The sequence below is a fragment of the Nesoenas mayeri genome (genome assembly GCF_963082525.1).
Source record: "Nesoenas mayeri genome assembly, chromosome: 6".
In the NCBI taxonomy this organism is placed as follows: Eukaryota; Metazoa; Chordata; class Aves; order Columbiformes; family Columbidae; genus Nesoenas; species Nesoenas mayeri.
In genome coordinates this window covers 17,442,447-17,468,181 of record NC_137545.1, presented here as the reverse complement: position 1 = coordinate 17,468,181, position 25,735 = coordinate 17,442,447, and the positions used below count along the sequence as shown (strand labels likewise).

General features: G+C 37.2%; 1 protein-coding gene across 1 annotated transcript in view; it reads right to left on the bottom strand.

Annotated features, from left to right (window-relative positions):
* The window catches only part of COL5A2 (collagen type V alpha 2 chain), a gene marked incomplete at both ends in the record, with an annotated part of 107,356 nt that overhangs the window by 14,260 nt on the left and 67,361 nt on the right, over positions 1-25,735 (bottom strand). Inside the window, 28 exons of the mRNA XM_080346948.1 lie at positions 987-1,040; positions 1,161-1,214; positions 2,990-3,043; positions 3,168-3,275; positions 4,129-4,227; positions 4,690-4,734; positions 5,061-5,114; positions 5,679-5,732; positions 6,215-6,268; positions 6,367-6,420; positions 6,531-6,629; positions 7,066-7,119; positions 7,839-7,937; positions 8,643-8,696; positions 9,176-9,283; positions 10,312-10,365; positions 10,813-10,911; positions 11,007-11,051; positions 11,527-11,625; positions 13,255-13,308; positions 16,560-16,604; positions 17,469-17,522; positions 18,749-18,793; positions 20,011-20,064; positions 20,784-20,837; positions 23,115-23,168; positions 24,652-24,705; positions 25,276-25,329. Of these exons, the coding sequence (XP_080203074.1) occupies positions 987-1,040; positions 1,161-1,214; positions 2,990-3,043; positions 3,168-3,275; positions 4,129-4,227; positions 4,690-4,734; positions 5,061-5,114; positions 5,679-5,732; positions 6,215-6,268; positions 6,367-6,420; positions 6,531-6,629; positions 7,066-7,119; positions 7,839-7,937; positions 8,643-8,696; positions 9,176-9,283; positions 10,312-10,365; positions 10,813-10,911; positions 11,007-11,051; positions 11,527-11,625; positions 13,255-13,308; positions 16,560-16,604; positions 17,469-17,522; positions 18,749-18,793; positions 20,011-20,064; positions 20,784-20,837; positions 23,115-23,168; positions 24,652-24,705; positions 25,276-25,329 (1,809 nt within the window). The remainder of the gene's footprint in view (positions 1-986; positions 1,041-1,160; positions 1,215-2,989; positions 3,044-3,167; positions 3,276-4,128; positions 4,228-4,689; positions 4,735-5,060; positions 5,115-5,678; positions 5,733-6,214; positions 6,269-6,366; positions 6,421-6,530; positions 6,630-7,065; positions 7,120-7,838; positions 7,938-8,642; positions 8,697-9,175; positions 9,284-10,311; positions 10,366-10,812; positions 10,912-11,006; positions 11,052-11,526; positions 11,626-13,254; positions 13,309-16,559; positions 16,605-17,468; positions 17,523-18,748; positions 18,794-20,010; positions 20,065-20,783; positions 20,838-23,114; positions 23,169-24,651; positions 24,706-25,275; positions 25,330-25,735) is intronic.

Here is a 25,735-nt window from a genome sequence, read left to right as displayed (position 1 = left end):
ATCAACAAAATAAACAACATTAGCTATGAAGTTAAGATCTGCCATGTGTTCAAGACTATATGTACATTTTCAGAATTTAGAGATAGATGGCATGTGCAGGAAACTAAAACCACAAGAGGAGAAATTCTGTTCACAACCACTTCCAGTGATAGCAGGATTAGTCAAAGTGCACACACTTTATGGAACCCACCATTCCAATCAGATAGACTGGGAATAAAAAAAAGTATTAGTTCAAAGATGTATTCTTCTGCAAGGTCAGAACGGACCACGAGCTGCTTCAGCTGAGCTTTCCACACAATGTTTGCTTGGAAAAGAAGGAACTGCAGGCTGCCAAGCTCCAGCACTCCCCAGAGGGCTGGAAGCTATTCCAGTTTACACTGGAAATCAGGCTGTTCTGGTTTATGACAGAGACATAATCAATTCCAAGTATGAAGGATCTAGAAGGGCTGAGCCTCTAACTCCCTAATCAAAGTCAACCCTTAAAAACCTTAAAATCACAAACAGACCAAAGATGACAAGAGTTAGTGTAATTAGATGAAAACTAAGATATACTTCTGTGCTTTGTCCACGTAAATATTTGTATGTGTACAGTAGTATCTGCTATAGGAATGCTTTTAAAATGATTTAAACAAAACTGGTGGCATACTTTCAGGAGTGAAGTAAATAAGGGTAACTCTGTGTAAAGATTGCCCTAAAACAAGTACAGGACAGAGGAACAAAACCTACCAACAGTTTTGCAAGTGCACAGCATCAAGACAGAACTACAGATTTTGACAACAGAAAAAGGAGAAGAAAAAGTGGAAAACATATTGGCAAATGAGACAAAACCTGGAGTTTGGATCAGTGTTAGGTATTGTTAACTTATGACAGAAAAAAAAAAGGTGCCACAAAACAAAACAACAACAAAAATAAAGAATAAAAACAAACTCAAACCAAAACACCAACCAACAAAACACCAAAACAAACCAACCACTGCATTTACTCACAGGGTTTCCACGGGAGCCAGGAGGGCCAACTAGACCTCGAGGACCTGGTTCACCCTTAAAATAAAATTAGAGGTTATTTCCCAAGTAACTTATTAGAGACAAGTAGCAAAAGTGCCAATAAAGTATAGCAATATTAAGAAACTTCAGTAAGGAACAGCATAAAAATCTGTTTACCTTTTCACCAGTGGGACCTGCTGGACCCATTGGGCCTATTGGACCAGGGAGACCCTTTTGAACAAATAAACATAGAAGGAAGTTAAAAAGTGATGCTTGAAAACTGTTAGTTTGAAACTTCTTATATGCTACTATTCCCCTTTGCTTTTTCATTCCTTTAAATTCTTCTCCTTTATCTCTGAAATCATGTTGGGTCTTTACCTAAAATGTACTTGCATTTTTTCTCCCAGTGACCAAAATCCCTGCTTTCATTCATTCTGTCTTTCTTCACTAACTTCTTCTACTTTATGCAGTGTTTATGAATAAAGCCAACAAAAGTAAGGCCCTGGCTTTATTTTTGCTCTCTCAGGAGGAAATAATGTCCTTTTTTCCCCTACTTGTACAGAAGCTCTCTATTTATTTTATGCTAGTATTTCATTTAAATTAATTTTGGTGTGTCCATCATGACTTTTGAAGGTCAAGTTGTATCTTGAAAACACCTCAAAAGTGTCCTTTTCCTTTTCAGAAGGCAGTTAGGTAAACAGGTTCCAATCTCTCCATCCAAACCCATCAACTGCACATAATGATCCTGCAGCACTATCTACACTGCCTTCTTATATATTTAGATATCACAACTACGACTCTTCTTCACTAGAAGCAGCGTACCACAAACTTGCACCAAGTTTATCTCAAAAAAAATTCCCCATTCCCCCCAAATCTGCACCATAACTTAGTTCAAACTGAAGAGCAATTGAAAAAGGCAGTGCTAACAAAGGATACTGCATCACCATCAATGCTCTAGCGATTGGTAGCAGAGACATCTGCAGATATCTAACTTTAGAAGAGGGATGTATGTTTAGTTCACCATTACTTTATCTGTTCATTAGTTACTGTATGCTACGTTGTTTAACAATGAGTAAGAACTGTTCTGTATCTTTGGATACTGTCTGATTACAAAGAGGTTGCAGTTCACAGCTGCTAATTGTGAGTTAGTGCTTCTGTATGCCAGAGTTTCTTCAAAAAAAACTTTTTTTTTTTTTAAGTAGAGACTTAGTCCAGTCAGAATCCTCATCTTTCTTATTTATCTCAGACTTCCAAATGCTTAGCAGTTAGTACTCCAACCGGCTTGTAAAACCCAAGCATCTCAGATAGATGCAACTGATGTAAAAACCAACTCCAACAGCTACTGGGAAGAAAATATAGTCAGTGCATACAGAGCGAACCCAGTACATTTGGGATGGACAGCTGGTCTAAGCAGAAGCGTACGTGCAACGTGTCTCAAACATATTGGATTTATTTCATGTGAGCAGACCAGCCACATTATTTATGCATAGGAGGTTCAAAGCTTTCCACAAGCATCAGTGACTTACTGTTCATGTGGAACTCAGTACATTTACAGGAATTTTCACCTGTGAAACTCGGGACAGCTGGGGGCAACTCAATCCAAACAATAAAGAGGCATCTGCCTTAGTCCAAAGAATCAGAACTGGTGGGTTTGCTGTTTGGCTATTGATCTTTGCCTGTTCCTTTTTTCATATTTTTACTATAGTCAGCTTAGCTGAATTCCAAATGAACATGCTACTTTTGGGAATCCTTTCCACTGACATCTTAACTCCCATAATTGATTACACAAAACACAGGCTTGGAACACAGACATCCCAAAACATTGTGTACAGCTGTCTTGAGAACCTTGAAGACCAAATTTGGAAGGTAGGGGAAATGAGAATGACTGTCAACCCACGATATCGCCAAGTTGAGTAGGATTTAACTTTATGAGCTGAGTACCTCTAGCACAATAAACAATCTGGTATGTGGAGAGTGGGTCTAAAAAGACTGATAGATTTACTTACTCTTGCCCCATCGTTACCAGCCGTACCTTCAGCCCCTTTCTCACCTACGCCGCCCTATGGACAATACCCAGAAAGTCTCAGTTATGACACTGAATGCTGTGCAGTTCATACCTTGGAACAAGTACAGAATAAAGAGACAGGTGATTCTACTCAGCACAACCAAGGTAATCAGACTTACTCTGTCGCCCTTGGGGCCAGGCGTTCCAGCAATCCCTCTTTCTCCAGGCATACCCTGAAGACCCGGTGGGCCTGGATCACCAGGTGTCCCACTAGGGCCTGGGCTTCCCTGAAACAAATAATAAGTTGTTTATCCATCTGAGAAGTATCTTTTGTCTGTAGGCTGCAGAACACACTGTGCCTGTGTTGAAGTCTCTGAGCTACAGTTTTACATAATAATTTTATCTTAAATTTGGATGTTATGCATGTCCAAATACTTTTCTTTTCCCATTGTGTTACTCAGGAAGTCCAGTTGTAATACCATATTCCTTCTAAATACATTACTATTTACTCAGTGCATACTTGGAATAACAGGCGAAAAAAAGAAGCTCAAGCATCTTTCTAACTTGACCTTGATGCCACATGGGTCTATCATACAAACTAGTTACAGTTAGAAGTTGCCAGGGGCAGAGATGCTTTACTTCTCACAGCACATGTCCATTTACAAGTCCTGCACTACCAGAGGCACTCCCCACCTGGGGTGACCTTCCTAGGCCCAATTATATCAGTTGCAGATGAGAGAAAGGCATGCAGTTTTCAGTATTCTTTTAAACACTCAACCCTGCCAAGTCTCTTTGTGTAAACTGACATGATTCTTAAAATTGAGCCATTGCCAGAGGGTTTTCTGCAGTTCAGAAATGGCTTTGCCCCATTCTACTGTGAAACACTAAAATAATTTTAAACTTCAGAACTATACAAATTAATACAAAATGTGATTTCTCAGCATTTTAGTATCTTGCTAGTTATTAATATTGTTAGACCAGAATAACTTGTATGTCCTTCTTGAACCCTTATATAAACAAGATACCTTTCATGAAAATATATTCCTTTTATAATTACAAAGCGCTCTCTCTTATGTTTGTGCAGATAAACAGAATTATGTATTCCATCACTGCAGCTACACAAATGGCCATGCAGCTTACCTTTGGACCATCAGGACCATGACCTCCAGCCATGCCCTTTTCCCCCGGAAGTCCTGACGCACCTGGTTCTCCCCTTTCCCCTGGATTGCCACGTTCTCCCTACAAAATGGAAAATCGTTAGTTATTTAGAAATCAGGATACAGTTCTTGTAGACATAATCCTACATCCACCATAAACACAGCACTGCTATTTGAACAAAGAGCCTGCGAACAAATTCTAGAACTGATTAGATAAAAAACAGCTTTATGCTTTTATTGTTGAAGATAGGGGAAATAGCACATTTCTCAGCAAACTAAAAACTGTTATTACACAGCTGTAAACCAAATCACTTAGCAGCTTGTACTCAAGTACTCAAGCAAGCACTACTTCATGAGCTAAGAAACCGCTAAAGGTGGTAGGTTTTTGCAGAAACCAACTTAAAACGTATCCACGTTTACAGCCATATTATTGATGGGTAAAAAGGTCAAATATTCACGTTAGCTATTGAAGTCCATTTTATGTATCAACTTTCAACCTCAGAGAACTGTTATAAATGTTTAAACTCTGAAAAAAACCACTTACCCTGGGGCCCAATGGACCAACAGCTCCAGGATCTCCAGGAACACCCTAAGCAGAACAGAAGCCCCCATTAGAACGAAGGAATTATTCACAGCCTTATAATTACGGAAATTGGAGATAAACATTTTCATTTACAAAGTACTGTGAATGTAGATGGCTCATTCTGTATATTATCTGTCCATTACAAGATAGTCCAACTCAGTCCAAGAAGATGGTTGGATTCTAGTAATTATTTTATCCAAAAGCAGTTTTCAGACAGCTTGCAGATGACATCAGTACATATTTTGAAACAGAGTGTAAAACTAAATTACAAAGAGAAGAAAAGGTAAAACTGCTTCATGAAGTGAATTATTTTTAGATTATACAGAAATTACCTGATCACCTGGCTTTCCTCCCTCACCTGGAGGACCTGGTGGCCCAGGCAAGCCCTGTAAAAAAGTAAATAAAATGGTCACTAAAATGAAAGTTATTTACATCCAGATGTAATTAAGTCACCAAGAATATAAATGTAATATTATACTCTATACCAGAGTATGCTCTCAGACATCCCCAAGCAAAATAGTTACATTAATATTTCACGGAAGTGCTTTCCCGCCTCAAAATGAGATGGCAGTCCTTCTTTAACATTTATAGGACATATGTATATCAGCCCTAAAGTTTTCCATAAAGAGCGATTGACTTAATTTAATTAATACTTTGTTATCAAAACAATTCTTTATCTCCATATTTCGAACACCTTTGGAAAATCTCCAAATTAAAACTGAAAACCAAAGGCTTTCCCAAGGGACACAAGCTGGCACATAAGCCTTTGTCAGTTCAGTTCAGAGCACAGCAGATGTGAAAGCTAAATATCACTAATTATTCTGAGCATCATCGCCTTAGTTCTGAAGTTGTGTTTTGTTAAACACCACGCGATTGAATTTCTCCAATTTAAGCTGTTAAAGACATGGCCGTTTATTTATTTTCTTTAACAAAAAAATGAATACACATACCTGAAAGCCCGTAGGACCTGGAGGGCCTTGTTCTCCTCTTTCTCCTGCCAGACCCTACACATAAGAAAATAATAAGTATAGATAAAGGAATACTGGCAGGCTCCACAATTTTTCTTCCCTCTGAATACATACATTTTCAATTATATATCTGTTTATTATACATTTTTACTTACCCCAGGCCAGGGAACACCCTATCTAAAAGATGTCATAAGATGTATGTAATTTCTTTAAGACCCCTCTGCCCAAAATTCTGTGCTGATAGGAAACCACTCAGTTCCATTGAAATGAAGGAAGGTAGGAAAATGAACTATGAGAAAATTTTGCTCCAACTTGTAACGGTCAGTAAAAGGAATTAGACTATTTTTTTTTCAATACAAAGCTTCCATTTTTCTAAGAATTTTTTTTGCTTTAAATGTTCTTAGGATTTTTTGTTTGGAATTAACAACTGGAATGAAGACAGACAAAAAATAGAAGCAGAAGGAATAATGAATGGATGAAATGATGGGGAGGAGGCAGCGAGGGAAAAGTCAACTTACTGGTGGGCCAACAGGACCAGAAGGACCAACTTCACCATCTTTACCAGGGGCTCCCTAAATTAAAATGACATAGAAATAAGTCTTGTATAGTGAACATATACAACAGAAAAGCATAATTTTCTGTAGTCATTGCAAATAACAGGCACACTCACTCTCTGTCCTGGGACACCTGCATTGCCTGCTTCTCCAGGTTTTCCAGGATCTCCCTAATTTGGAGAAAATAAAATGACTATTTTTAGATATTGTTTTCATCCATGACAAATGTATGCAAATATTTGAAGTTAAACAGATCTTGGGTACCAGGTGCAACACTTACACTACTGCCCTTTGGCCCAGGAAGGCCCATGCTGCCTGGCTGACCTCTGATTCCTATGGAACCTGCTGGACCTGGACGTCCGTCTTCTCCAGGAGCACCCTACAGAGAAAATGCATTTTCCACATTAAATTGGAAAATGTTTGTATATATAAAAAATAATATTAATCTGATTTGGTGCTACAGTTATCATCAGTCAAAAAGTCTTTAAAGAAGACATAGCCATAGCCACGCTGGATTTAACTAAATATTACACCATTTTCATCATTGAGCCATTATGTACAAATAATTTATTGTTTCCTTGAAAAGACATTTAGAAAAGATATTTAGTTCAAAATGGTTTAAAAATATTGCAGCAGCTGCTAAACAACAGACACTGCTACACAGACAAAACTAAAGGAATGTTTTCTGCACTAATTTTGGAGCGGAGAATTTAAAGAGAACACTTAGAAGACGAAATTTCAAAAATCAAGAAAATTCAAGTTAACGTTTGAATTACTGTTTCCTTACTGAAAGAACTAATTTTAGTGTTGCTTACCAAGGGGCCAAGTTTTCCTTCAGGGCCTTGAACACCTGGATTTCCTGTCAGACCCTAAAAGCAGGAATAACATTGGTGTGAAGTTGTGCATATAATCCTAGAGCAACAGAGAAATGTAAATAAATTCAAAAGATACACTGGGTCACTACCATGGTACAAACACTAAGATTTTCCTTACACAAGAACCTTCTCTGTATCAAAGGTCCTCATCCTTATCTTCATTCCACAGCATCATCCCCCACTGTCTTTGATCCTCTCTTTTCCTATCCTTGCTTTTGTTCCTTTTATCCGTCTTGAGCTTCTCACAGGCTCATCCTTATTTCTGCCAACATTACCCAGTGATCTATATAACATCTTATACTTGCTTCTTCCTTTCTCTTCTTTTGTGATATTCCAAATTATCCCCAAACATTTTCCTAAAAAAACATGTAGATGACATGGACAACTCAACCATGTAAGTTATCCATCATCAATTTGACGAAGGTCCTGCCTTCAATTCTTGTTAGTTGTGGCAACTACGTGCTTTACAAGCACACATCCTACAGTTGCATTAGCCAGTCTCAATCAAGATTATTTCTTCTTTTTACGGAACCTGTGCTTCCCCACATCAGCAGGGAAAAAAAAAAGCAGGTATTTTGGCCTTTGCCTTTCAAGAAGCACCACTGAAATAAGTCCATTCTCGTGTAAGAGCTTCTCAATTCTGCAAAGTTCATTGTTGCCTTCTAAAAACGAAAAATGCCATGGCTTACAGTGTACTGCTCTTAGTTCCTTACCCTTGCACCCGGGAGGCCAGGTTCACCAGGACGCCCAGGATCTCCCTGACCTCCTTTTGGACCAGAAGAACCTGCTGGACCACGCTCTCCTTGGGCACCCTAGAAAGATACCAACAGGTTACTAGTTAACAGGGCAGTAAGGGAAGGTTAAATAAAACAGTCATCTTCTATTAAGGACTTATTTTTGCAAACAGACTTCCAAATTATTAATACTTTTATTATTATCACTTTTTTCCCAAATTATTATGTAAAGTTGCCTCTTCCATAAAGCAAATTTATATGAGATTTCTAGAATGCCTGCATTTTTCCCAAGAAGTTAGGAATTTACAGAAACTCTAGACAAATATGTATGTGAGTCACTTCCCTGAAAGTGTTAGGAAAACCAAAAACAAGCCCGTCTGTTCAAGGGACAAGTCTATAAAACTACACCACACACAAAGAAAAGGCAATTTTTCAAATAATTGCCTACTGTGGAGTAATATAATACATAAAACAGTAGAATAGAACAGGTCAACATCTCTTGTCTATTCACATTTCAGCATGAGGGAGCATTAAGGCAGGGACAAGCAAGCAAAGCTGAATATCACAGGAATGGAAAGTGACTTTTCCCAAAAGAATTTTAGTCATTCTGACCCCATTTTGGCATTTGTCAGTTCCTTTTGATCCTGCTTCCAGTGATTCTGAGGATCTGCCTATTTGCCCAGTAGCAGAAGTTTTTAATGGAACACTTTATACCTATATATCTGTATATATGAAAATTTTAAAAATGACCCAGTAAAAGATGTACACTTTAATTTCATTTACCTTTGGTCCAGGCAAGCCATCAGAGCCTGGAAAACCACGGTTACCAGGAGCACCCTAGGAAAAGCCACAGACTCAAGATTATTATCTTAATTTTTACATAACTTATTGCAAATAAAGTACTAGATTTATGGTCTGGGGGTTCAGTTTACTTCCTTACAACTTTCTTGCTTCAATACTTTAAATTTGGGGGTTTTTTAGTACTTGGAACAGTAAAAATTTCAAATGTTTCATTCATCCATGCTGAACAGCTCCTTCTATGTGAACAGCCTCCTTGAAAACAAGATGAGCATTTGTACAGGGTTAAGCAAAAAATCTGCAGATTAAGCTCATCGTAATCTCCATCATTTCTCCCACCATACTATCCTGTTCATTGAATCCATAAATGAAAATAATGAAATTATCCAGTGTAAAAAATAAAGTGCAGTATTAACTGCACCCACAATGAAGCTGTAAGAAAATTCATGGTCAGGTCAAGAGGTTTTTCAGCTTAGCAGTGCATCTCTCAAGAGCTATGATTGCTTTGGATTGCTTACCCGCTCTCCAACAGGACCTGGTGGACCTACTGAGCCTGGATCACCTCGAGGACCTCTCTTCCCTTCTTCACCTACAGGGCCAATGGGACCCTGGGGACCTTGTGGGCCCTAGTGAAAGTAAAATGTTTTTTAAAGAAAACCCACATTGTTACAATCACCACTTCTCAGGTATATTGAAACAGACTGTCTTCTAAACGTCATTAACATTTTTCCAAATAAAAAAGAAAAAAAAAGTTAGGTTTTGAGTCAGTTAAAAACATAGCTTTTCAGCATCAGCTTTTCTCTTGTATCATGTTTATAAGGTAATATTTCAGTAAGAAGTACACTATGAACTGTAATTCTGCAGTTTGTCTGTACAGTGCTTCTTATAATCACTTCTTTGATCAGCCACAATAATTTGTATTGATTATTATCAACTGGACAAGCTACAAAGGATTCAAAATTCAGTGAGACTAGTACGAATTCTCAAAGAAGACCGTCAGTGATAAGGAAACCATTACTTCATCTCTACATTTTTGTCAGTTATTATATGATCATTTAATGAGTGAGAAAGAAAAAACAAAGATTGTTTGACTAGTCAAACTGAGTCCCACTCTGCAGAATCACTTTTCTTCCAAAATTCACATGGTTACATCATGGAATTAGCGATGTTCTCAAAAAATCTTTCACAAATATTATTTTAATGTATAAATAAAATATAATTAGCATATACATAACTGTATGAAGCATTAAAAGTATCAAATTTAAAATAAAAAGGGCTTTAAAATTATTATTAGCACAGAGACCTGTGTGCTCTTAAATGTCCAGAATCATATGGATCCATTTCGTATGAGATGACGAAATGAGAATATGCACATTTTGTGTGCTACAGGAGCCTCAGTAGATGCACTAACTGGTTTTCCTCTCCTTGAGTCCTGGAAGGCCTATATTGGGTAGGTGATTTATAACATCAAAAGACCTGCTAGCCATTTGTTGTTAGTACTGTCTAGCCAGGTTGACTGTGGTTTGTCTTTCACAATCATCACTCTCGTGCTCATGAGCATTAGAAGCATTTTGAAAATTCTAAGAACCTATTGAAAATACTCATACAAGCCTTTGTGTTTCCTTTTCATCTTACAAAGCATATGGAGACTTACAGGTTCACCTTTGGGTCCTGCTTCTCCCTTGAAACCTGGGACACCAGGATCTCCCTGAAAACAAACACATGACCAACACCTCTAAGAATAAAACTCTGCATAAATCATTTGACCGTTTTGTATTATTCTATGAAAGAGAAAATAATTTCCTATTTCAGTTAACTAGTTGTAAGCAATATAATAGGATACTTATTAAGGTTTGTCTTTCCCCTTAGTGTGCTTGTTTATTACGATGTTATCAAGACAAAAACTTAAATGTGACAATTTCAGGAGGTAACTCTTACTGTTTGTCCAAGTTTATACAGACACTCTTCTTTCTTAGACCTTTATGAAAGCAAAACCAGTATTCTGGATACACAAAAGATTCCCAAGATCCGAGTGTCAGCATACTCACTAGCATGCTATTAATTTATTTAAAGGAACCCCACTGCTAATCACCATTTTAGTTTCACAGAGTGACATATTCGCAAGACATTACAGTTCCCAGAGAGACATCATTACCGGTTGGCCTCGAATACCAGGTGGGCCGGTACTGCCTTGTGGTCCTGGGGAACCAGGTGGACCTGATAAGCCAAGGGGTCCTTCAGTGCCTGGAGATCCCTATAAACAGAAATAACAGCAAGCACAGTAAGTTAAAACAAACAGACAAAAAAACCCCCACAATCAAGCAATTAAGAGGTGTTATGATCACTTACAGTTGGGCCCTTGGCACCTGGGGAACCATCTGTCCCTTCGGCACCCTAAAAATAATGTACCAATCATTAAAATTAATTTTAATAAGGAGGGTATCAATTACAAAAGCAGAAGATGATAGTTACTTTATCCACTTTACAAGACAAGACAATAAAGGTTATTAAATAAACACAGCAATGCAAGATCTACTCGTGCAAATGCCAATATGAGTAACAACCTGTGCAAATTAATGCCACTTTTAATCTTTAAGAGCCTATGTTTAAGCTTAAGTTTAAAGTACTTGTAGGACTGAGACTCCATCAGGCTGTGTAACTTCCAGTTTTCCAAGTTGTTTTAATTAAATAATAAAAATTAATTTTCAACAAAATAAACACAAAACAAATGAATAATACTTTTTTTTTCCCAGAAAAAGAAAGGTAATTTGAGCAAAACTCAGTGCCTGTCCAGTGAAGTATGCAAATTCCCTATAAAGAGGCAACAGGCACAAGCTGAGCACTGAGGAACTCAATTTAATGTACTTACAGGAAGACCTTGTGATCCAGCTGGGCCCTGGGGACCTGTTTCACCTCTTTGTCCTTGAGGACCTTCAGGACCACGAGGACCTGTTGGGCCAGCTTCACCCTAAGATTTTACATGAGGAAACAACTGGAGATTAGTTTTGCTCTAAAAAAGTAGCACTTCGAAGTAACTAAGGAAGAATACTGAGTTTATAAGAGAAAAACAATTCAGGTTTGGAAACAGTTTATTATCCTTAAAATATATTCTAGCTTACCTAATTCTGCTTCCACTACTTCTGTGTGAATGTAAACTTTGAAAGTACAAACAGAATTTTTCCTCAATGTATACAAGGACAAGGAAACTTTCTACAGAGGAGCAGCAGTATATCCAGTGGCCCAAATCAGATCAAATATTTCAGATAGACATCTCCCTCTAAAATTCCATTATGTATGTGTAATCTGGTAACTTTTTTTTTACCTTCATTAACAGCTAATGCTAAAATTTAGAAATTATATGTGGGGAGGGGGTTTTGCACAGTACAGATTAACTCACCGTTGCAGCACTACATTAAATATAAAACCTGTGTCAGATTGGACTGGATGCTCCAATAAAAAAATTACTCCTTTGAATTTTATCTTTATATAGAAAATTTGCCTTTTGGAACTGAGGGCTGGTAATATCACATCTTCAGAGCTGAAAGCTACAGCTTCATTGTGTTCTCTGCAGAGCTTTTATGAGTTCAAAGCAGCTATCCCAATTTTATATCATCTGATGATCAAACTCAAAGGTATCTCCTCGTCTTCAAAAGGTTTTCACTGATTCATCATGGGACAGCTTCTCCAAACATTTATTTAGGTATTAAGTAGTGCATAGCCATAGCAAAACATTTTTATGACATGCACTAAAAGGTCTATCATTTAATTGTACACATTACGTTAATACTCTTACTAAGACTTGTTTCTAAAAATCTGTTTCATTAATGTTGCCAGCTTCACAACAACACAAAACATCTGCTGAACTTGGCTACCTGACTAAATCAGAATTTCTGCTTGAATCATTTTTTCTTATCATGTTTTAGGAATGTAAAGGAACAAAGAGGGGCAAGTGGGTGGATAGCAAGTATAAGAAGTGTAAAGAAGCTGTATGAGTTGCCTTTTCTATCTCTGCAGACATGTTGTCAAGACTATGGGAAAAAAAAAATAAAATTGAACGCTTTCTTGAAAAACAAGAGAAGAAATTCCCATAAAGACAGTGTTTCAGTCAGTGAACGTTTTGCATTTCAGCCCAGTTACACAGAACCACAAAAGGTGGTAGTCATCATTCACTCTGCTGTGATGAACTGCAGTACATCTCTGCTGGGGTGCAGTCATTTTCCTTACCAGTCTGGGGTTCAGCACTAGAAGGTACTGCTTCCATTCTGTCTTAGACTACGTAACTTGTAATAATGTATCTTGTCATTCTTAGAATATGCTGGAGAAGATTCCTGAGGCACAGTATGACAGTCACCTTACAATCATCCCTTCGCTCAAGGAAAGCAAAAGCAAAGACAGTATCCCAGCTGTGGTGAACTGTGATTGCTCCATTTGGCTTCTGATTTCTGTTGGCTGGCTCAAGGTCTTAACTAAGACTGATTCCACAGCAGCTCTTAGGGACCTGTATACACATCAGTCTGAACTCTGTGTAGTCTGGTACAAATTTTTAAATTCTGTGTTGTTAGACATATCAAAAAGATGGTTTTATTTTATTTTTTACCTTTACACCAGGAGCACCTGGAAAACCTGGAGAACCAGTTATGCCAAGTGGGCCCTATAAAAGACAGACACAGAAAGCTGTAATTCTGCAATTTAGATCACACAGATTAGTACCTAATTACTGGGTAAATATGTTTCTGAGATTAAATGTATATTTTAGTCATAAAACATGTGTTCATAAAAATTCAAAATAACTATAAAAATATTTTATAAGTAATATACACACATTTTATGGAATTGTGGTGCAGTACTTTAATAATATATTTACTGATTTCAGCAAAGTTACAATTCTTAATTCAGCTATTAACGCGCAAATTGCAATAGCAGTTGTTTTTCAATCTTAGTTTTTAACAAAATATTATGCCCTGCTTTTGTATCTATGCTACTGTGATATGATAATGAAAAGACCAGGCGTTTGTCCTACAGAATGTAGGAAGTGAGAGTTTCAATTCTTTCAAATTTAAAATAGTAATCTAGAAAAAAAAAAAAAAATATATATATACAAGCCATGTCTACATTGAAACAACTGGGTTGTTAGACGAGATTTTTCAGGTAAGCAACATAACAAGTGAAAGCATCATTAAAGGTTATGCAGCTACATGCCCTGCTTCCAACTCTTCTGCTTCACTGAGATTCCCAAATTCACAGCCAAATTAATTTGTGAGCTTTAAAACACAGGTTTTCTATCAAATTTTCAAGGCCGTATAGACAAAGATGTACAGCAGAGACAGTTTACTGCTTGGATCTTTTTTCAGAGAGAGGCAGGTATTTCTGGAACAGAAAGTGGAGGAAAGGCTGGGTTACGCCACACCATGGAACACAATGCTGTGCAGAGGGACATCTGCAGCTCCCAAAACCACGGTGACTCTTCCCAAATAGCATTAGAGCTTGAGATGGTTGATGCCGCTCTTCCGAAGAAGGGCTGACAGCTTGAGGAGAGCATAGGATTGATGTGGCTGCACTATTTCTGGTTCTAGAGCTAAATTCTTGGTGCACTGTGCAGGCACAGCTCAGGTGGCTGCAAGGACATGAAGCCTGGGCAGGGATGCAAACAGCTGGGGCTGTGTTACATAGTAGAGTGTCCAAACTCACTAAAGCCCAAACTTCAAGTGTAGACACTAGAATACACCTGTATGTTATGACGTTAACCTTGTTTTGCTAAACAGAAAGACTTCCAATTAAGGGCTGTAGAGTAAATGGATAAATTGATTCCATTTTCATAATGCATCTTGGGCTGAACAAGACACTTAACAGAAGACCTTCCTACTGTATTATAAACTCTCTGGATGGCGGCACTCAGTGGTTATAAATATTCACTACAACACTGTTCCCCGATGATCCCTCTTCATTTTTTCATTATATTCTTTCTTTTAGTAAAATATGATGCATACTGCGAAAAAATGTTCTATGTAGCAAAGCTCTGCTGACAAACTTAATAAGAACAATCTGTCCCACTGAGTATTAATTACAGACAATATTTCTGCCATGACCTTGCACTGGATTTCTACAGAACTGATGTCACAGTTCACTAAGTATACTTTCGAAAACCTATGTCCCAGTCTATTGGGTCACAAATACATGTCTGCCAGATCTTTGTCTTGTTGCAGGGAGAGTTCCAGAATTCTGGTATATCACTGCACTAACCCAATAACAATACATTTCATTAACATCTCCTCCAAGTAGAAATATGCATTAAGTACCAGTATCTCCCTTGTGACACTACATGGGATTTTATCAAAAATGTTGGCAAATCAATTATCGTGTCCAGTGAAGCTGAGCTCATATTTTATGCCAAAGAAAAATTCCAAGCTTCATGTAGAATTTCATAACTCAGGATTCATCTTTTTTTAACGCTATAATTTGTTTTCAATACTGAAAAAAATCTTGTCATTGTTTGAAAGTTTCTTCTAATGAGTTACTCTTCTTTCACGATATACTAAATAATTGAATTTTGCAGCTTTTAGACACTAATTTTTGGAGCATCTACTACAGTTAATTATTTCTTAATGAAGTTCCTAATAAAACAGCTCGTTTACTAAGATGACACAGGTGAATGAATTTTGCTCAAGATTTATATCACTGTTAAATAAAGAGTGTGCACAGAATGACATTTTCATTGCAGGCAAGTGTGTTTTGGGGTTTTGAAGAGGTTTTTTTGTGCGGTGGCTATGGGGTGGGTTCATTTATTGTGTTGTGTTTGGTTTTGGGGTTTTTTTGTTTGGTTGGGTTTTTTGGGTGTTTTTTTGTTGGGTTTGGTTGGTTGGTTAGGGGTTTTGTTTGTTTGTTTTGTGGTTTTTGGTTTGGTTGTTTTGTTTTGGTTGGGGTTTTTTTGTATGTGGGGGGTGTTGTTTGTTTCTTTTAAACTTGAATGTTACTCAGTGGTTACGGTTCAGGTTGGCTACATCAAGGGGCAGAAACTGTCAACCACATCCTAGAAGTAATGCTTCGAAAAAAAGCAAACAAAAAAGAATACCACATTTTAAAAGTGGAAGCTGGCCTTGAACAAATAGTACAAGATCATCATAAGCTTTCATTTGCAAAAGCAACACATAATTAACTATATGTATGTGAATAATCCCACTGGCCTTCCAATACTCATGTGAATTAACTTAAATGCAGTTCAGAAATGTACCACAAGATCGGATTGTAGGATTGAAACCACCGCCCTTTGATACACTGACATCCAGTTTAACGTGCCACAGTTATCTGCAGCCCTGTTGCAATCTTGTGGAAGCTTGTACAGTCACACGTCCCAGGCTTTCTCCATTTGGCAGACATTCACACACAGGCTTCTGGTTCCACGCTCCAGTGCATGACTGTCCATAATTAAAAGGCTCTCTTTTACACATTTTGTAATGGATCAAATGTAGGCAGCAATTTCTGCTATCAGCAAGTGGCATTTCTTCTTGCTGGGAATGGCTTAATCTCATTTGTCAGTTTTGTATGTGAAGCAAGATAATATGCAATTATAAACTGTTTTATATTACAGTGTATATCTTTAAGACACTTATTTCCCTACCATAGGGATCCCATTTCATAAAAGCAGCAAAGCATCACCTCTCCAGGGAAGATGCCACTCCTCTGCAAATTAAAACCTTCAGATGAAGCGAACTACAGAGTACAATTTCTCAGAGGACAGCACTAAAGCTAAATTGAGTAGAACTAGGAATCACCTACAGATAGTTCCAGGTGCACTTAACTGCTACCAGCAACTGCCAACAATTTTTTGCACTTCTTTTGGTAGTGTCAAAAGGAAGTGGGAAATATGAGGTGAAAAAAACCCAAGTGATTAAGAAAGACACTTACCATTGGCCCTGGCTTCCCAGGCATACCATGCTGGCCACGTCCACCCTAGATATGAAAACAGACAAGACAGAATATTCATAAGAACCCTAACTATTTTTTTTTAACTGTAGTTATTGTTAGCATTTGTGATAACAGCCACACATACTAAAGGGATCAAAGAAATGCTGGATTGCAGAGTCCTCCAAACACTGGCATGGAAAACTTCTGTAAGAAATCATGCTCCTCTTGAAGTTAATGGATTTCTCCGTTTTCAGAGAGGTCAATATTTTGACAGTGTAATTGTATGGAGCACATAACATAAATGGAGGAAATAAAAGTCATGGGGATAAATGCCAGAAAAAAACAACACTTGACACCAGACATAAAGCAACAGAAAGAAATTTCAACTCAAATATGATCTCATCTCATCCCTCTTTTTGCTGAAAAGCAAAATACTTGTTAAGATGACAGCTTTATTACCTGGAATTAAATATGAGACTTAAATTAAATTGGAAGTCTGAACTTTCATTTTAAACTTTTTTACAGACAAAATCAATATATGTTATTTCTAGTTCAGTAATTTTTGGTGAAAATAGCCTCTTGAGAAATTTCACAAGGAAGGCAGTTTTGCATCACAGAAAAAAAAAAAAAAAGTGTTATGGCCTTATTGGCCTATTTGGCCTTGTGGGCAGCTCTGGTATGAGAAATTAACATACAGATTGCATTCTCCTTTTAAAACTGCTTTTGACTTTCAAAATTTATAGCACAGGTCTTACCCCACAAAACTACTGCTGTAGCTTAAGAAAGTTAGGGCTGAGAACTTGCCACTGAAGTGACTCCCAGTCACATGAATAGACACTTTCAGGCTCAGGGATTTAAATTTAAGTAAAACAAGAGAAGAATTACAAAGAGAAGGAAAAAACAACTTACAGGGGCACCCTGTGGTCCTATTCGACCTCTTTCTCCTGGCATTCCTCTAGGTCCCTTGAAAAGAGAACAAAAAGTGCATCACTTAGGAGCTCATCATGGCGGAATAATAAAAAGGGGAAAACATAGTTCACTGGATTTTTTTTCCCCCCACAGTGGAAAGAACACATGCCACTCCTTCCTTCTTCTTCTTCTTTGCTTTTTACTTTTTTTTTTTTTTTAATTTACTTGACTTTTCCTTTGCTTCAAATAAGTTTTGCACTTCAGCAATTGCTCTTCAGCAATTTTCTGCTCAGTTTCCTTTATTTGCTTTTCACAAGAACATGATCAGCTTCGCTGAGACTACAAGCGTGATAAGGACAGACGATGGAAACAACAGCCACAGAACCAAGTTATTTTGTTTCCTCCTGTACGTGTAGTTTATCTTGTCCTAGATGAGGAAAGAAGTAGCAGCTTCCACAGATCCTTGCAGCCTTGCAGGCTTGCCCAGTGGAAATTTAATAGACCGTAATTTCTCTTTTCCTGTTCCAACAGTATTTCAAGTTTTAAACACATTAGAATACATTCTCCATATATACACAAGGGTCAATAATGCAATCTCATTTACTACATCTCATTCACAAACTAGGTTCTACTTCAGGGATATTATATTCTGCATGACACAAGATAGTGCTTCGCATACAGATGTCATTATATGATATCAGAAAGGTGCTTTACTTCCAGAAGCACTGCTGAGAGTCGATTTTTGGCATGTTACACTACTCACAAGTATTCAGCTCTCCAAAACCACATCTAAATGAAAATTTCTCTGAGAAAAAGTTTCTGTGTTTCTCTTCCATATCATTCTTATCCTTGCCACAACCTCCAAAATCTTCTGTCCGTGGTTTTCTTAGCTAGTTCATTTCTGACCTAAATAATTCCATTTCTAACTCAGAGAAACCTAAATCAGTTGTTCTCATATTGAAATCACTCCACACGAAGCATTAACGTGTAAAAGAAAATTAGTCACCCTACACTTACATGAGTAGGTAAACAATCACAAAACCTACATTCATGTCTCTGTTGAGCCTTCTGATTTATCATTATTAGCTATGGTTGTGAATTGCAAAGAATAAACGCTTAGAGTGGACCAAATTTAGTGTAATGGAAAACAAAGCCTTAATTACGAGAAAGTTCAGCTTCATGACATCAAGTACAGATCTCAAAACCTTAAAATTCCTCTTGGAAATAGCATTTACAATCTTAAAGCCTCTTCGTTAATACTCAATGCACATGACACTCACCAGAGGACCTGTTGGACCCATGGCGCCTGTTGGTCCAGATTCTCCCTAGAAATTGAAATGAAATCAAAACATTAGAGGAAACGGGATTGAGGAAAATGGAATTATATGTTTCCTTCCTGTCCTCCGTGCTCATGTTAGACCTAAAAAGCACATTTGTGCAGTCACCTGTGTGCATCAAGGGCCCTGCTTCCCATGCCCATGGGAAATGCCATATTTACATATTCTTAGTGGAACAGATTTAGCTCCTACCTGTTCTAGCTGACAGTCCACACTGTCAATTGCGCTTTTTCTACCATCTCCTTTCATTCCAGCCTCCACAGAAAGTAGTAGGCAATCTCAGGAAAGAAATATTTTCTTAAACGAACTCTCTTTAACTACTGATTTCACATTTAAATTTAGATCTTGGAAGCTTCACTTAATTGACTATGTTTTTAATCTAGAGGAATAGTTCAGTCCCACTTGTGATTACTGCCTACGCTAGGCCAAAAATGTTTCAGCATCAGCACTGATCAACGTTGAAAAGCCTGTAAAAAGGTGTTCTCTGCTCTTTTACAACATCTTTTAACCCATTTTGAAAAGACTGGCTCCAGTTGGCAATCCTCTGTTACCACAGTTTTGAGCTGAATTTATAATGGTGCCGCAGTATCAGCGAAGGTCAACAATTCTAAGAGAATAAAGTTGTTAGATGAAAAATAGTCAGTTTGATAAAATATATTCCCTCTCCTCTTCAACACCTGTTTCTTTTAAGCCAATCAAGTAATGTAATCCAAAAGAGGAGAGTCTGATTTTAGCTATGCTTTGCTTTATTTTATTAAAAAATCTTAGAAAAATGTTTTCCTTCTCTCAGCTTGGTCATATAAAGCCAACAAGAACAACAAACTGGCCAAGTGGAAAATCGTAAGATGTGCACTTGTCTTTGTTAACAGACTTTGTTGTTTTCAGTATTAAACAGGTGTCACAGACAGAACACAGTCAATTCACCTAGTGGTACCTTATAGGCCTAAAGCCGAGCCCCAGCTGAAACTGTGACCGGCACTACTGAACTCTCTTCTTGTGCAAAGCCCAGACATGTCACTGTACAGCACTTTATATGGATCAAACACGCTCTGAAAATGGACAATTCCATGCACCATCTCCTCATCATGCAAGTAGCGCTGACAGGAGTAGGTACAAATCTGGGTATGAAAGATTGCCCATCTTTCACTATTTTGGCATTATAGAAAACATGCTTAAGCATTTAGTTCCTTGGTCCATGAAAATACCTTTGCTCCAGCTGCTCCAATTTCACCTTTTGGACCGTCAAGTCCTTTCAATCCCTGTAAGAGTTATAAAAATATGGAGAAATTATATATGTACAGACACAGAGCACTCCTATTCTTACTGTTAAAATACCTCGATACTAAAGAGTTAAGAATGGATCTGAGGTGGCAAGACCAAGAAAGGAAAAAATAAGAAAAAAAGAGATGGAATAAAGTTTTTCAACATTTCCTAAATGGAAACCATTTGTACAAGGTACATTTCCTTGGATTTGGTTTCCTTTTTTAAAACAAGAACATTTTTTAAAGCCCTAAAACAACAAGGACGAGGCTCTGAGCCATGGGAAACCTAGTTATTCCTCCCCAGAGTAAAATTCTGGCCAGAAAACTTGGTAATTTGTAATGAGTCCATGTTGCAAACATATCCACCTCTCAAGTTCCCCACCCTAGTGCAAGACTTGCCAACAAAGTGAGAGAACTGTCAGGTTTGTGCCTCCTGAAGCTTGGCAGGGCTCACGCAAGCTCTTTCCAGATTCCCAGATCATTTGAAAATAGAGTGAAGACAGCACTAGAGAATATAACACAGAGGTCAGCTTAAAGGGGAACAGCATTGATTTTTTACAAGGCCCTCTTCCTCTCAAATGCCAGTGATTCTGCTGCAATTGGCAGGACTAAAAGTGTAGTAAAATTCACCACTAACACAAAAGAAGCTGAGTATCTTTATACTGAAACTGCCTGGAAACATCATCTATAAGAAGAGGGAAAATCCTGTTTCTTACCCTGTGACCCTTGAGACCTGGGAGACCAGGAGCACCAGGAAAGCCTCGAGGCCCCTACACAGGAAAAAGAAAAAACAAATAAAATCCTTATTTCTGCAGACAAACCTCATGATAATGCTGCTAACAGGGAAGAGGACAGCAGCATTAATACAAATACTCCTAACACTCCTTCACTTCGGTGACGTAATATAGTGAGCCACAGTATTTAAGTAGGTCACAGAGAATACAGCATAACATGCTGTGAAGTTGGATGGTCTCAACATTATGTACATTTTCACTGATATTAAAGGTTTTATTGTTTACATCAATGTATGATCAAACCTCAAATAGAAGTAATGACTAGTTGTAGATCAAGCTTGGAAGATTAATATGAAGAAACCTTAATTAAATAGCGATCAAACCTCAGAGCTAAGATTTAAAATAAAACTGAAACAGAGGCCAAACTGCAAACTGTACATATTCTTTCAGAATTCTTTCAGTCAAGCAGAATTATAAACAACTTTTACTAAAACACACTTAATAATTAAAGCAAAGTTGCCTTGTGTGTAGTTTTGTACCAAGTTTCCCTATTTCTCTTTCAGAAAAGACAAAGTAATGGAAGGAAGCGAGGTGCCTCACGTTAGAATATTAGTCACATTGATTTAGAATGGAAATCCCATTAACACCTTCATACTCCCAGATAACAACAATTCAGCAAACTGCTTAAACAAGTCCTATCTTCCTTTATGGTACCTCCGAAGCAACGTTCTCAAAAAGATTACATTTCATACCTTTTGGCATAGCAAAAAATCATGAAGATATCTTATAGAGAATGAAGCATCATGAAGCAATGTTGATATTCAGAGAAGCGAAAAGGAACATCTGAGATCTCAACATTAGACAGGAGAACTTCACATACAGACAAGCTGTTTCCTTATTAGCAACTTAAAAAATGTCTTTGTCTTCCCATAGTCAATTATATGGATAATGTTTGATCATAAAGTTCAGTAGGAAATTACTCCAGAGTTTGCAGACTCCTAATGAGAAAATTACTTTATAAAGGTATGAAATTTCTGAAATTAATATATTAGAATGCTTTAAATTATTTTTACTGTATGAGTTTCTCAGTGAAGAATGATCCCTGTTGTCATACAAGGTCTTGCATGTAAATTTGAAATTGTACAAGTTATGCTTGTTTAGATTGAATGTATATATCACCTTATACAATGAGGGCAATCAAATGATGAAGTGCACACATGGGACAAGCCACATGGAAAGGAGGCAAAATCATGCAAGGGAGAACAGCCATCAGGTCTCTCTGTAGCAGTCTAAGGGCCTTGGCATTGATCCAGCCATGGCACACTTCTCTGGTAAGTTATCAGGGTATTCAATGGTGTTCTCTACAGTGCTATGCAATTGCAGCAAATTCTTAATGAGATCTTTTTCTGTGTATGCAATTGCAGTACTTCTTTCCTTCATAAGAAAGATGCTTTCATTGAGCAAAACAGCTTGATCTGAACAGAACAAGACTTCAGAGGCTACATATGTGTCAAGCAGCTTACAAAACACTGTATTTCATCCACAAAACTTCAGAGGAAATCTTACAAAACAACACTTTCTTGTTAAAAATTCATTTATCTCTCCAAGAGATCACATTTCCCATTGCTAACAAAATTGCAAGGCAAGAACTGGACACTTAAAAAGGAGGCAGCTTAAGAGATTATGTGTATCAGGTGGTTCTGGGATTTATGTATCCCCTTTTAAGCCACTCTACAGCTCCCTTCCAGGTACAGAAACCTGACTAATGAAGGTAGAGCTCTTAATATGGGCCAAAATTATATCATTTTATCATCAGATATGCCTGTTCCATTTCTAGAGTAAAGCATGACAAGTATCCTCAGCAGTACAAGTATGTATTGTTTTGAAACCCTTTAATTACATTTGCATGTTGAAATTATATATAAAAATAAATTATATACATCTATGATACAATCTCCTCTTCACCTGATCTGAGATTGACTGTTAGAAACAGTGTCACACCAACCTGACATTCATTTATAGCCTCTGAGCTCTTCCTGCACATGATTGCAAATGACCATGTGAAATATCAGGAAATGAAGTACAACTGTCATCTGTTTTATGGATATTTCATCTATGATACAGTTGAGACGTGCACCTGTGAAATGATTCTCAGGATTAACTTTTGAATCACCTCTACTTCTGAGCTATCACACTGATCTGGATCATTAGAGTAAGTGAAGTGAATGGCAGAGCTTTGCACTCATTATTAAAAGAGATAGTGACAACATAGGTACAATCATTTTGTTAAAATGTAAATAATTGTGCTCTTACTGGAGATCCTGGAAATCCAGGCTCACCGGATTGTCCTGGTCTACCAGGTTCACCCTAAGGAAAGAAAAAAAGGAATACATGAAAATAGCAAATGTGAAAATTTTTATATATATATATATATAATAAGTTTCTATTCAAACTAACGAGGACATTCACATCTGTATTATATATCTTCGCTTTACTGTAACAATTTCAGTGATACAAATCATCTGCACACGTGACTAGCAATGTGCATTAGAGACACTAACTTTAAAATTTTTTAACAAAGAATTGCAGGAACTGAAGACTGGTCCAAAGTTCATCTCAGCATTACATGATGGCGCTGCAATGTAGTTTTCCTGTGTATTAATGAGGCAACGTTTTGTCATCCTCATGCGGACAGTCGGATCACTTTAATTTTCTATGGGAACAGAAATCTAAATCTGCCTGCATTGTAGCTTGTTATTTCACCTTCTGTTCAAATCTTTTCAAATATGCATAACTTCATCCTAGGTCAGTGACTACCTTTGGTGTGAAAACAGAAAAAAAAGGTAGAACCAAATAACCGTATTTTGAAGATTAACTGAAGTTCTCCAGAGTCACAACCAAACATGCCTTTATATGCATCAATCGGTTCAAATACATGCAGGACTCTGGGCTGCAGGAATATTAAAGGCTTCACAAAAATTGTTTCTGGACAAAGAGAATGTAAAGTGCATCACACATACAATTAGAGAGACCCATACATGCATCGGAAATGGAGGAAGTTCTTAGAAGAGTTTCAAGATTTGTTTTAACTGCATTGAGTTAACCATTTACAAAGATTCTTATAATTCTTTGTACAGTTTAATGGGAAAGCGGCTGTTACATAAGATCTGGTAATTTTTTTTTTTAATACTAAAATATCCAGCATCTGCAGTTTTCAACTAATTTCCAAGTTATAAATCACAATGCAGATGGATTTAGTGTGCTTTGCAAACAAATAATATACACCTACCAGTAAATTCTCAGGCTGTTGTTATAAAGTACATACATACTTACACAACATGTATAATACATATATCTTAAATATATGTGTACATACATGGATAGGGTCATAAAATCAGTTATGAATATAACAAATTATTAAGAAGTTTAAAAAAAAAAACTAAAATACTAAATTTTATTGTCCATATCCTGGTGTATGTTATCATTACAGTTCTTTTAACTCATCATGCAATCCCAAAGAGAGGAGATGCCTTCAATTGTCCCCTCCTAACGGTGGTATATTACTATGTTTGATTTCAAGAAAGACACCTCAGTTGAAGAGCTGGTTGAGCCAATAAATAATAAAGAGCCAGTGCTTAAACCTTAGGTATGATGGTGACATATAAGGAAAAGAAAAAATGGTCTTGAAAAGGGTTGCTAAGATTGTTATGACACTGCACTTAATGAGGACTATGATTATAAAGAAAAAATACAAAAGAGTTACAAAAACCACAAGTTAGTCACGGTCTCAAAGATGTCAATATTTGTTTTATTAAAAATAAAATAAAATACAAAAGAATAACAAACTTACATCTTCACCAGGTTTGCCTGGAGGTCCCTCTGGTCCACGAGAACCAACTGGACCCTAAGAAATAAATATATTTGTTGAGAAGTCACTTTAGCCATCACTAAAATATATATTTGTTCCATTTCAAAGACTGGTTTTACAATAATAGATGTAGAAAAAGCATGATTTTATGTCTAAGCACACTTTCTTTATTTTGCAGTGCTCTTTCTAACCATCCTGCCCCTAAGATACATTCTTTAGGAGGAAAAAAAAATCACAGTTGCTGTTGTTCCAAATCTCTGGCTCTTACTTTTGCTTTTGAGTCATTTTATCGCCTCCAAATGATAAAGGTCTTATCCTCCTTTCTGTAAGTTACACTACCAGGTGCAGTTTTACCAGTGCTTAACTATCCTCAGGTCTGTAATGGAAAAGTCATAATGATTGATACTGTAATCATTACTATGCACATTCAAAACCAATTCAAGTTCACTGATTTGGGACAACACGCTTTGAACAGCACAACTCTTGACTGAAGTTACTTAATAGCTTTGGCCGAAACAACACCAAAAAAAAATGCTTCTAAAGTAAAGAAGTATAATATATTGTTTGAAATTTTATTATAGAAATGTTTGTATTTATTAGTCTTACCATAGGTCCTGGATCCCCAGGTTCACCAGGTGGGCCTGTGGGGCCAGCACCACCCTAAAATTAATCAAAGATGAATACAATTACAAATTCCCAAAAGTAAAAATATAAGGATATAAATTAAAATCTACGATCAGGAAAATCACAGCCCGTGGGACAGTCTGGATTCTAATGCAGAACCAGCTCAGATTGCAAAATGAGTGAAAGTTGCATACTAAAATCCTTCATGATGTAGATAAATCCTGTGCCCTACACAAATCCCACTGGAAACTTAACACCATGCCAATACTGAAACCAGAACTGTCACCATTTTCATTTCTGTTCCCTCTTTAAAAAAATGTGTGTTGGGTTAAAACCTTGTTAAAGGTCTAATGAACTGCTCTTTTTGAGTTAATTTCTCTGTACAAAGTACATCTGGAGCAGGGCTCTTGAGAGCAGCATGTTCAACTTCACCTCTAGACGA